At 41.5% G+C, this 12,829-nt stretch overlaps 1 protein-coding gene across 10 annotated transcripts in view; it reads right to left on the bottom strand.

Annotated features, from left to right (window-relative positions):
* The window catches only part of LOC105030787 (echinoderm microtubule-associated protein-like 6), a 200,103-nt gene extending 187,746 nt beyond the window's left edge, over positions 1–12,357 (bottom strand). For all 10 annotated transcript variants that reach the window (XR_004576137.1, XR_004576136.1, XR_004576135.1 and 7 more), the window contains exons 1-4: positions 11,306–12,357; positions 5,715–5,874; positions 4,821–4,919; positions 4,225–4,293 (exon numbers count right to left, since the gene is read on the bottom strand). Coding sequence is in view for 7 of the 10 variants with exons in the window: in XM_034294192.1 (XP_034150083.1) it covers positions 4,225–4,293; positions 4,821–4,919; positions 5,715–5,874; positions 11,306–11,502 (525 nt within the window). In the remaining 3 variants the exon portion in view is untranslated. The remainder of the gene's footprint in view (positions 1–4,224; positions 4,294–4,820; positions 4,920–5,714; positions 5,875–11,305) is intronic.
* Between the last annotated feature and the right edge of the window lie 472 nt (positions 12,358–12,829).

Genomic DNA, 12,829 nt, shown 5'->3' with positions numbered 1-12,829 from the left:
CCAGAGACTTGAGGTACTCAGGGCGGATCTCATCCACCCCCGGTGCCTTGCCACCGAGGAGTTTCTTGACCACCTCAGTGACTTCAGCCCGGGTGATGGACGAGTCCACCTCTGAGCCCTCATCCTCTGCTTCCTCAATGGAAGAAGTGACAGCGGGATTGAGGAGATCCTCGAAGTACTCCTTCCACCGCCCGACGACATCCTCAGTTGAGGTTAACAGCTTCCCACCTCTACTGTAAACAGCGTTGGTAGGGCACTGTTTCCCTCTCCTGAGGCGCCGGATGGTTTGCCAGAATCTCTTCGAGGCCAGCCGATAGTCCTTCTCCATGGCCTCACCGAACTCCTCCCAGGCCCGAGTTTTTGCTTCCACAACCACCCGGGCTGCAGCCCGCTTGGCCTGTCGGTACCCGTCAGCTGCGTCAGGAGTCCCACAAGCCAACCAGGCCTGATAGGACTCCTTCTTCAGCTTGACGGCATCCCTTACTTCCGGCGTCCACCACTGGGTTCGGGGATTGCCGCCTCGACAGGCACCGGAGACCTTACGGCCACAGCTCCGAGCGGCCGCTTCGACAATGGCGGTGGAGAACATGGTCCACTCGGACTCAATATCTCCAGCCTCCCTCGGGATCCAGTCGAAGCTCTGCCGGAGGTGGGAGTTAAAGATCTCTCTGACAGGAGACTCGGCCAGACGTTCCCAGCAGACCCTTACAGTACGCTTGGGCCTGCCGAGTCTGTCCAGCTTCCTCCCCCGCCATCGGATCCAACTCACCACCAGGTGGTGATCAGTTGACAGCTCCGCCCCTCTCTTCACCCGAGTGTCCAAGACATACGACCGCAGGTCAGATGAGACGACAACAAAGTCGATCATCGACCTGCGGCCTAGGGTGTCCTGGTGCCACGTTCACTGATGGACACCCTTATGCTTGAACATGGTGACTAGCACAGAAGTCCAATAACTGAACACCACTCGGGTTCAGATCAGGGGGGCCGTTCCTCCCAATCACGCCCCTCCAGGTGTCACTGTCGTTGCCCACGTGGGCGTTGAAGTCCCCCAGTAGAACAATAGAGTCCCCAGTCGGAGCACTTTCCACCACCCCTCCCAGAGACTCCAAGAAGGTCGGGTACTCTGCACTGCCGTTCGGCCCGTAGGCACAAACAACAGTGAGAGACCTATCCCCGACCCGTAGGCGCAGGGAAACGACCCTCTCATTCACAGGGGTAAACTCCAACACATGGCGGCAGAGCTGGGGAGCTATAAGCAAACCCACACCAGCTCGCCGCCTCTCACCATGGGCAACTCCAGAGTGGTGAAGAGTCCATCCTCTCTCAAGGAGTGTGGTTCCAGAGCCCAAGCCGTGCGTAGAGGTGATCCCGACTACCTCTAATCGGAACCTCTCAACCTCACGCACTAACTCAGGCTCCTTCCCCGCCAGCGAGGTGACATTCCACGTCCCTAGAGCTAGTTTCCGTGTCCAGAGATCGGGTTGTCTAGGCCCCTGCCTTCGACTGCCGCCCGATCCTCTTCGCACCGGCCCCTTATGGTCCCTCCTGTGGGTGGTGAGCCCACGGGAGGGCGGCCCCACGTCGCCCGTTCGGGCTGAGCCCGGCCGGGCCCCATGGGGGAAGGTAGTATCAAATACTCATGTCATGCAATAAAATGCAAAAATTACAAAAAAATCATACAATGTGATTTTCTGGATTTTTTACTTCTACCTGCTTTGTAAGTGGGACAACCTGCATAATCGGCAGTGTATCAAATACTTTTTCTCCCCACTGTATGTGCAATGTTGGAACTTACAGAATTACTTAAATGAGTGAACAGTGGGAGGAGAGGCAAGTGGGGAGGGCTACGGTTGAACTTCAAGATAGGACGCATGATCCATGGTAACCGTACTGGATATTATGGTGCCTGAAATGATTGCACCGGAAATAAGAGTCCTTTCAAGCTGCTAAATCCAGTGGGTCAGAAGTACAGCCAAAATATATTTTGGGAGACCTAGTGAAAAATAACAGGCACACTTTCTTTGCTGAACAAAGGGATCGTAGGTGTTTTTCATGTGGCAAAACAAGACATAAATCAACTCAGTGTATGGGGCGTAGAGCGAATGTGCATTTGTATTATTTGCAGTGCCAGCCCTAGCCTTCGGGGGCCCTAAGCAAAATTCTCCCCTAGTGGTCCGGGGCTCACTAGCAGTCCGGGGCCCCTTGGCGGTCGGGAGCCCTAAGCGATTGAGGAGCCATTCTCCTGTATTGCCATGGATATTGTGGGGCCTTTAGTACCAAGTAGCTCCAGTAATATGTACATATTATTCATATGTGACTATGCCACACGGTACCCAGAGGCTTCTCCCCTGAGGAATATTACAGCTAAGGGGGTAGGCAAAGCTCTGTGTCATCTTATAACACGTGTGGGTTTACCCAAAGAAAAACTCACAGATCAGGGCACAAATATTATGCCAACCATACTGAAGCACATGTACAAGTTCCTTGGAATCAAGTCCATCCACAGTACTCCTTATCATCCTAAAACCGATGGTTTGGTGGAACGTTTTAAACAGACGTTAAAAATAATGCTCCGAAGATTTGTCGATAAGACTGGGAAGGACTGGGATGCCTGGTTCCCCTACCTGCTGTTTGCATACCAGGAGGTGCCACAACCCACTACAGGTTTCACACCATTGAGCTTTTATATGGCAGAACTGTATGGGGCCCCTTAGATGTGTTGAAGGAAACATGGGAGGAGCCAGCAGCAGCTGTACCGACCAGTACACCCTCCTAGTGAAGGAATGGATGGTAGAGGCTCAGAAGGCGCGAAAGTGCTGGTTTGACCGCCATAGCTGACAAAGGGAGTATGTACCAGGCCATTAGGTGCTATTGCACAAGTGGCAGGGACAGTTTGACATTGTCCAAAGGACGGGTCCCGTCACTTATGAGATTGACATGAAAGAGGTTCCATGTTAATCTGCAAAAGGAATGGAAAGAAGTGGACCGTAGCCTTGATAAGGCAAGTGGAAGATAAGGAGGTTGTTGAGGGTTGTTTTCCCTGTGAGGACAGCACAAAGACAATGCCGGAGATCAGCCATCTGTCCAAGGAGAGGAATGCACAGGTGGGAAAGGTGGTAGACAGACCAGGGCTATTCACAAAGATGCCTGACCGTACATTGATGGCAGAACGCACCATATATCAAACAGAGAAAACCATTCCAATTCGCAGCAAATGTATCACATCCCAGAGTGGCTTCTGATTAAGTTAAAAGGGGAGATTGGAATAATGCATCTAATGGGGGTCATTGGGCCATCAGACAGACCTATGTCTTGTCAGGTGGTACTACCGTTTGGTTCCAGTTTATTTAGCCGCAAGCTAAAGCCTCATGAGTCTCGGTACTCAGTCATTGAGAAGGAGTGCCTAGCAATGAAGTGGGGAATTGAGAGATTGCAGAAGTATGCTAAAATCATTAAATAGATTTTCGCATCCGATTATAAACTCTTTTCGTTCAAACAAGTTTTGTCCATGTTCGCTTCTTACGATTACAATTTCTTCCCACCTTCATTTGAATCATGTTTTCTCAAAGGTTGGAGCCTCTATTGGTGTGGTGGTGAGGCTTTATCTGGGCATTGAATTCTCGCACCCGATTAGCAATGAATCACACCATTATAAGGTGAAAATCATAGCCTTTGCATGCACTGCTTTCCAATGCAATGTGTGGAGAGAAGTTTAAGAATTGTATAAAGTAGACTAAATGTGTACATTTAAACAGAATAATAAAATGTTATTCACAGGTTGCATCGACGTCACTGTTGCCATGGTCACAGATACAGATATTGAAGAAGTTTAACGTGTTCTGATCGGACACGAAAATCCATTTAATGATTTTAGCATACACTTTTTTTAGAGACTGGTGTGTATATAGTTGGAGTGATGCCTGATAGGAGGGTTGGGCTCACCTCTGTGTGATGTGCTGTATTTTGCGTGTATTTAAAGTGATATAAAAACTATTTTAATTTTCAATTTTATTCAGATATGCGTGATTTTGAGTTTTATTATTTTTTCTTCCGGGCAATGACCTGTTTGTAACATAGACACTTTATTAAAAAATTTATCAGCAGGGCAAATCGTATCAGTAGTATGTAACGTTCATAAAAGGTAAGGCTTGTAAATGCTAGATAAGTAGCAAATTGCTGTAAAATAAAGCATAAAATTAAAGCACTATGATAGGCCCTTACCTTGATGTGTTTTACCCCACAGCTTACCAGCCTGTGAAGTTGGAACGGATCCCAGACAATATCAAAGATCTGAAAAGGAGGAACAAACTATTTTCATGACCAGTGACATTATAATTTTGGAAATATCTGAACCATATTGGGTTCTTCTGTTGGCCCCCATAGGGGAACCATAGTTCAATTAGGAGTTTTACCAAGAAGTCTTATTTAAAATTACAATATTTTGACAATACCATATCATAATGCCTTCACTGAGGGCCTCTTTATATTCTAATAGAGCAATATTAGTACTCTTCATTTACAGTCCACCAGGCTTAATACTAATCTTGTTTGCTCCTTGGGGTTTAAGGCCGGGTGTCTCTGTAAAAACACTTTATGATATCTGCTATTGTAAAAAGGGCTTTATAAATACATTTGATTGATTGATTGGCTTAAAGGTTACATTTTGCTCCCTTGCAAAGTGATGTGCACATTTTGGATATCCAACAAGTGGCATTCACCTGCAACTCTCTGTATTGCAATGAAATACCACACTATTCCACACCCATACCACCCCTTCTCTTTGAAATTTTACAATTGTAAAAACCAAAAAAACATACCCTGTCTGAATGTCCAGTTGCTGTAGCCAGGACCCTGCCCTTTCTCCAGTCCCAGACACACACTGTGTTTTTTGCATCCAGCCCAACCGAAGCTAATCGCTACCAAGGGGAAATAGAAAAACAGTTCTAAAAGGCAAAAATGCACAGAAACAAATAGGGACTGAAGATGGCTGCAGCAGAGGCTTTTCAAAGTATCACCAGGAAGAAACCCAGTGTCTGGTGATGTCTATAGGTTGCAGACTTCAGGCAGTCATCAAATAAAAACGATTTACAACCAAATTCTAAATATGATGATAATTTAAGATTTTTGTGTAAACAGGGCTGTAATTCCTGTATGGTTTACAGGTTACGTGTGTAAATACTTAAAATGTAAGCTAACAGTTTGCACTTAGTCATTGTTTAATTTCAAATCCAATGTGTGGTAATAGAGATCAAAAGCAACTAAACATGTCCCTGTCCAAAAAATTATAAATTACACTAGGGAATCTACATGCTGGTAGTTGTCTCTAAAACCATGGTTTCCTTTCCTCATACTGCAAAATAAGAAAGAAGGAGAAGAAGGCCCCAAACACATTCACAGGTATTGAATGCACTTGACATCAGGCTAGCCTATCTGGTTGAATCTTTTTTCAATTTTAATGCACCACAATTTTGGTCAGTCTTGAAGTTGATTCTCTTGGGTTGCTAGAGAGGTTTTTGGAACCTGGTTTTAGAAATAAGTTGCATTTGTATCAGATTTTTTTCAATTAGTTTCACTGTTTTTCTTTTCATGTTGTTGTACTGAATTGTTTTTTGTAAACAGTGCATATCTGCAATAGTTTGTCATTTCTTTTTAAAACGGAAAAATAAAAAGTAAATAAAATCCAAGGAGACCAGCACAAAGATGTTCCTCACCTGTCCATCTGAATCAAATGCAAGACAAGCCACCCCATGTGTATGTATGTCTCTCAAGATGGACACAGTCTGCAAGGCGTAAGTGTCCCAAACACAGATGTAAGGATCCTTCCCAACTTGTCCTGTGGCCACTTGAACCTTGTCAGGATGCATAGCAAGACTGTGTGAACAAGAAATAAATCACCATTATATGCAGCATCCCAGCAAACCACATTTGTTGTTAAGACACCTTGTGAAATTTTGGAGGTTGCATCATTATCAGTGTACTGTACATTAATGTTCCCTGTTTCATGTGTTAGCTCCTGTACAAAGAAACAGAACTAATGTGTATTACAGTGCCCTTCTAAATCCCCTTTACCGCAGGCTGGTGTACAGCTGAAGGATGGTGGGGAGTGGGCTGATCCCTGAGGCAAATCAGTGACTCACATTGGTCAAGCACTGTGCCTAGGAACGCATGAGTAAACTGCCAATGTGGTAGCTGACACACAAACACTCTCACACACTCACACACAAATATCATCCATTTCTAAGGATATTTGGAAATAATTGGAACTGCAGATAATGTTGCAAACCAAATGAAGTCTCTGCAAACCAAATGAAAAACTAGCACTTTTTTACACAATGTTAACATTATCAGCAATCTCCACATCTACATCCTCGATAGCGCTGAAGTAGCACATTGTAATGACTCACACATCTGCCTTTCTGATTGGCACATGCTTCTTCCAATTATACTCCCTACAGCAAGTCCTGAGGCTATATGTCATCCTCACCACCATTTCACTGCTTTGAACATCATCTCATTATAATTTTTTTATTAACCCGTATTCCCTACATATCTCAGTCAAAACCTATTTTGTACTTCTTTATCGTCTTTCAGCATGGGTTGGAATCTGGCCCATTGCTTTTTTATCAAAAGATCTTACACATTTAAAAAAAAAAAAAAAAGTATTGATTAACATGCCAATTCGTGATTATAAATTGGGACATTTACTCCAAAGGCATGTTAACATCGCTGAATAGTATCTTGGTTAGTTATAAAAGAAATGTCCCAATTTATAATCACGAATTGGCATGGAAGGGCAACTTATCCACTCACAGCCCTCTCTTTCTACATCGTTACATATCCAGCAAATCACCAGCAGATAGAGACCATTTGAAGATTGAAAAATAACATTTACTTTTGGTAATGCTTACACACTGGAATATTTATATTATAGTTTGTTGCAGGTGTAAGGTTACAATAAAAATTGTATGTATTAAATTATCGCTAAGCTACTAAAATCTATTGTCAATTTTGTTATTAATGTAGATTTTTGGATCAGTCTGAATAGACTGCATTTTAGAAGAGCAGAGGAAATATTCTGTTATTCAGTGTTGAACTCCCTACAGTAGGTGAGTTCTAGAGGGATAAGACCTATTTCTATATGACAAAGAACTTTTAGTAAAACAATCATCACTCTGCTTAAAGGAACATTTTGCAACCAGCCCCATGCTTAGGCCGATTAATTTTACTTGTAAGTATTTGTGGCCAGCAGTGGAAAATGTTAACTATTATGAGGGTGCTCCATAAACCTGGGCTATATGAAAGACTGGCATGAGAAAGCCAATGTTAAAAATCTGCCACATTCGATCACATTTTGATTTTTTAAATGAAGTATAGGTAAGAAACAGCAACGATGTGGTAATATGTTTTCTGGTCATCTGAGTCCAAAATGTACCGCAGGGCGTGAATGCAAGCAAGGCAATCTTCCTAAACACACAGCTAAGGCTATACTGGATTTGTTTAAAAACAAGAAAGCAAGTGTCCTAGAATGCAACTGAAAACTAGTCTACCACATATAAAGTAGGGGAGGTGTATTCTTAACTAAAACATTTTTCTTTGTAATGTCTAATTATCTTTAGTTTCACATTTAAAAATGGATGCACTGAAAAATATTTTTTAAAACACCCAAAAATATTTAAAACTGACAAACTGATTCATTCAAATACCCTGTTTGATAGAGGGCTGTTTGATGATTCATGCATTTTCTGTGGTACGTTCTTACTGGTGTCAGTCATGTCTGACTGCATCAACATGTCGGCTATGAAGTATATACATGGTCTATACTATTTTGCGTTCGTAAACTATGATAAAGGTTGGATGACCTAATGTTTACAATACATTTAAATTGCATTGATCTTGAGTGTGCAGCAATCCTTCTATTACACCCAAGACACTGTATGAAATTGTTTTAAAGTGTGTAACCATTAAAGGAAAATCAAAAGTTATTGAAATGGCCTATGATTCTGGCCCAGAAAGATACCACCTGATTAGCTCCAACTAAACTAGTCTCCAGGGTACTACACACAGTGCTTCTGAACCTGTGATCTCTACCATTATATATTGGCTTTAGTAAGAATAATCCTTTGAAGTGAGGACGATGTTACTGAGTAAACTATTTATCATTAATAATATTTTAGCTAATCAAACATCTGCTATGGGTGGCGCCATAAACAGAGGCAACAAAGGCATGATCAGCATAGTGTTAAGGCTACCGCCACTATCTAAGCCACTGAAAATGGCAACCTAATGAGAACTGGATGAGTTCTGGTGCATATGTGTTGCTCTTTTACTAATTGGCAATTTTTTAAGCTGTTCCATCTATAGATTGGATAATTTATCTATTTAGTCAATTAAAAGGTCAAGAAATGTTTTGTGGGAGATGATTGGTTGGCACTTCAGATATACAGTTGTGCTCAAACGTTTGCATACCCAGGCAGAAATTATGACATGTTGGCATTGATTTTGAAAATACAACTGATCATGCAAAAAAAACGGTCTTTTATTTAAGGATCGTGATCATATGAAGCCATTTATTGTCACATAGTTGTTTGGCTCCTTTGAAATCATAATGATAACAGAAATCACCCAAATGGCCATTATCAAAAGTTTACATACCCTTGATTGTTTGGCCTCGTTACAGACACATAGTGACACACACAGGTGAAAATGGCAATTAAAGGTGAATTTCCCACACCTGTGGCTTTTTAAATGCAATTAATGTCTGTGTATAAATAGTCAATGAGTTTGTTAGCTCTCGCGTGGATGCACTGGGCAGGCTAGATACTGAGCCATGGGGAGCAGAAAATAACTGTCAAAAGACCTAAAAAATATGCTAAAGGATATAAAAAGTTATCCAAAGCCTTGCAAATGCCAGTCAATACTGTTCAATCACTTATTAAGAAGTGGAATATTTGGGGATCTCTTGATACCAAGCCAAGAAAGATTTCAGCCAAAACTGCCAGAAGAATTGTTCGGGATATAAAGAAAGACCAACAGGTAAAATAAGCGCTATGTTTGGAGAGGGGTCAACAAGGCCTATAGTGAACAGAATACCATCCCCAATGTGAAGCATGGTGTTGGCTCACTGATGTTTTGCGGGTGTGTGAGCTCTAAAGGCATGGTGAATCTGGTGAAAATTGATGGCAAGATGAATGCAGCATGTCATCAGAAAATACTGGCAGACAATTTGCATTCTTCTGCACAAAAGGTGCGCATGGGACACTCTTGGACTTTCCAGTACGACAATGACCCTAAGCACAAGGCCAAGTTGACACTCTAGTGGTTACAGCAGAAAAGTCTCCTGACCTTAATATCATCAAGCCACTCTGGGGAGATCTCAAACGTGCGGTTCATGCAAGACGACCAAAGACTTTGCATGACCTGGAGGCATTTTGCCAAGACGAATGGGCAACTATACCACCTGCAAGAATTCGTTACCTCATAGACAACTATTACAAAAGACTGCACACTGTCATTGATGCTAAAGGGGGCAATACACAGTATTAAAAACTAAGGGTATGCAGACATTTGAACAGGGGTCAGTAAAAAAAATTCATTGTTGCCATATTTTGTTTTATTATTGTGCCATTCTGTTATGATGTACAGTTGAATGTGAATCCCATAAGAAATAAAAGACATGTTTCACCTGCTCACTCATGTTTTCTTCACAAATGGTACATATATTACCAATTCTCCAAGGGTATTCAAACTTTTGAGCACAACTGTACTACACATGCCTTGCCATCAATATCATAGCATTTGACCTACACAACCGTTCAAACGTTTGGAGTCACTTAGAAATGTCCTCGTTTTCCAGGAAAACATACATGAAATTAGTTGGAATAGGAAATACAGCAAAATGAATTCATTGAAATAACTGTATCCTTCAAACTTTGCTTTCATCAAAAAATCCTCCATTTGCAGTAATTAGAGCCTTGCAGATCTTTGGCATTCTAGTGGTTGAGTTAATCTGAAAAGAGTCCACCCCATGCTTCCTCAAGCACCTCCCACAAGTTGGATTGGCTTAATGGGCACCTCTTACATACCATACAGTCAAGCTGCTCCCAGAACAGCTCCATAGGGTTGAGATAAGGTAACTGTGCTGGCCACTGTGCTGACTGCTTCCCTAAATAGTTCTGCCGTTTGGAGCTGTGCTTTGGGTCATTGTTATAGGAGGAAATGGGCTCCAATACAGTGGCTTTGCAAAATCGAGTGATAGCCCACTTCAAGATCTCTTTTACCCTGTATAAATCTTCCACTTTACAACCACCAAATAACCCCCAAACCATGACATTGGCCTCCACCATGCTTGACAGATGGCATCAAGCACTCCCAGCATCTTTTCATTTGGTCTGCATCTCACAAAGTTTCTTCTTTGTCATACAAACACCTCATCCTTAAATTTGTCTGTCCATAACCCTTTTTTCCAATCTTCCTCTGTCTAGAGTTGTTTTATTTCATAAGTCATAATGAACACATTTGTGTATATAACAATTACTTCTGTATAGTCAATACATGACAAACGCAATGCAAAAGTTGAAAATATTGTATGCATATGCAATGGTATGGGGAAAAGATGTACAATGCAAAAAATAAAATAACTTGCTGAATGATATTTTCAAATGCATGGACTTGGTGAACATAAATGAAATCTGGCGTTGAGAAAAATAGCATGGACATGGCTTTCACCATTTTGAAGTAGTTAATTGGGTGAGACTAGCTACAGGTTGAACATTAGTACATCCAGCCAAGGTATTATAAGTGGCAGAAAATTACCAAACTTTGTTTTACACTCTATCTACACACTCCTGGTATGCAAACATTCAGTCATAGTAGAGAAATGTAATTGACAATTAGCAAAATGGACACAATGGCATGTCCCAAGAATTAAAAAACACGATAACGTATGCCATGTTATGAAATTTACAGGGAAGTAGTGTCAGAAATGAAAAAGTAGTAACCAAGACATTGTTTTTCTTATTTGTCCATCTTATTGCTCTCCCCTCCAAAAGTGGTGCCCCTGAGAGAGGCTAAGCATTTTCTTATCTCATTTAATCTGTTCAGCAAACCTACCTGAACTCGGTTGGACAAAGCATTTCACAAATAAAATGTTATGTTAATTAATATCCCCCAAACGTTTCACATATTTGTTTTAGCATGAACTGGCACAGATGATTCAACAAGACAACTGTTCAAGTTGAATCACGTGTTAAACTTTACTGTGCAGATGTTATGGTTCACATCAGGGTTGGGATTGACGACTTACCTGATAATGTCATCATTGTGTCCCAAAAAGAATTTCTGAGTGTGTTCTCTGGTGTTGTAAACCACACCAACTCCAGCAACAAAATAAACAATTTCCTTCCCGGCAGTGTAATACAAGTTGTTACGGCACTGATGACCCCGGTATCCATGAATCCATTCCAACCTCAGTTGACAACGTGGAGCAGTCTTGTCAGCCATTCTTTGTCAGACTGCTAGACAGTTGTGTTTGACTGAACTGTAACTGAACCTCAAACTCAGATCTCCTCTATTCCAAAGAATTTGCAACATGAACGCTGAGTAAAATCCTACAGAGGATGGTCAAGTGAGTATGGCCACTGTGGAATAAAGGTTCCACAGACAGATCAACCATATAATGCCACAATAGATATTTCTTTTTTGTTGCCAATCGCCTTTGACAAGCAGCATTTATGGCGCAATTTTGCGTTAACTCTACATTCCAGTATGATGGATTTATATTTGCTACATTCAGATGGACTCATATGATTCAGCACTATCAATGAAATTGTGTTGCCTTATTCAAATGCCTTCTGATATTCATAAAACTGTACTGAACATTAAATATATAAAGGATATAGGGTTAGGGTTACAAAAAATACCTTTTTTCGAATTCATGGCATTTAAGATAGCATACACAAATCATGTCACCTGATTTCCCTAACAGCTCAATATTTGGATATGTCAACACAGCACTGCCCTGAAAGGTCGACTGAATTATCAGGTATGGCAAAATAGTATTTGTTTTTATCAATCATAAAACCATGGCAAACCTTGAGATCGTAAAGCATTTGCCCAAAAGTGCTTATTCCAGCTGAATGCAATGTATTACAACGCCGATTTACATGCCGTCGCTTCCCATGTAATTTAGAATAATTGTTACAGCTCCAATGCTATCCGGGCGTCCTGTTCTGTATTTACATCCCAAAAGGTGGTCAGCACTCGGTGAGCAACACTTGAGGCAAATGAACAAACGGTCCATTTAGAGAAAACCCACAAATGAAGACGAGGAATGGCACGCACGGAATCGTTTATTGTCGGTGGATATCCTTGGAATAAACGACTCTGTGACGTAGTTACGCAGGATCCTCTTCTCCACGTAATAGCTTTCGAGAATAGAGACTCCTTTAGCTTTCATGAAGGAAATGTTACCACGAAGGAAATGTCCCACGTTTATATTACAATGAATTTTGGACGGTGCAGTTTTGTCGAGTTCGTTCCGTTTTAAAAAAACGATTTTAAGTTACTTTCATGTAGGAATATTACGTAGATGAGGCTAAGGGACCGTCTAAAAAGTGCATTCGGCAGAAATCATTGTTTAGACATTTTCTTCGTGTCAAATTTCATTTTATTTCTCCACATTTACAACAAAAAAAATATCTAAAATTGTCTATACTAAAAAAATATAAAACACAAATAGGCTAAGCCTAAATCATTTTATTGATGATGATATTATTCCATTTGCAATTTTGTTGATTTTATCAAGAGGCCTTGATGGAAGGCAGGTGGA

This window comes from Esox lucius, chromosome 9 (assembly GCF_011004845.1).
Source record: "Esox lucius isolate fEsoLuc1 chromosome 9, fEsoLuc1.pri, whole genome shotgun sequence".
NCBI lineage: Eukaryota > Metazoa > Chordata > Actinopteri > Esociformes > Esocidae > Esox > Esox lucius.
This window is presented reverse-complemented; position numbering and strand designations above follow the sequence as displayed.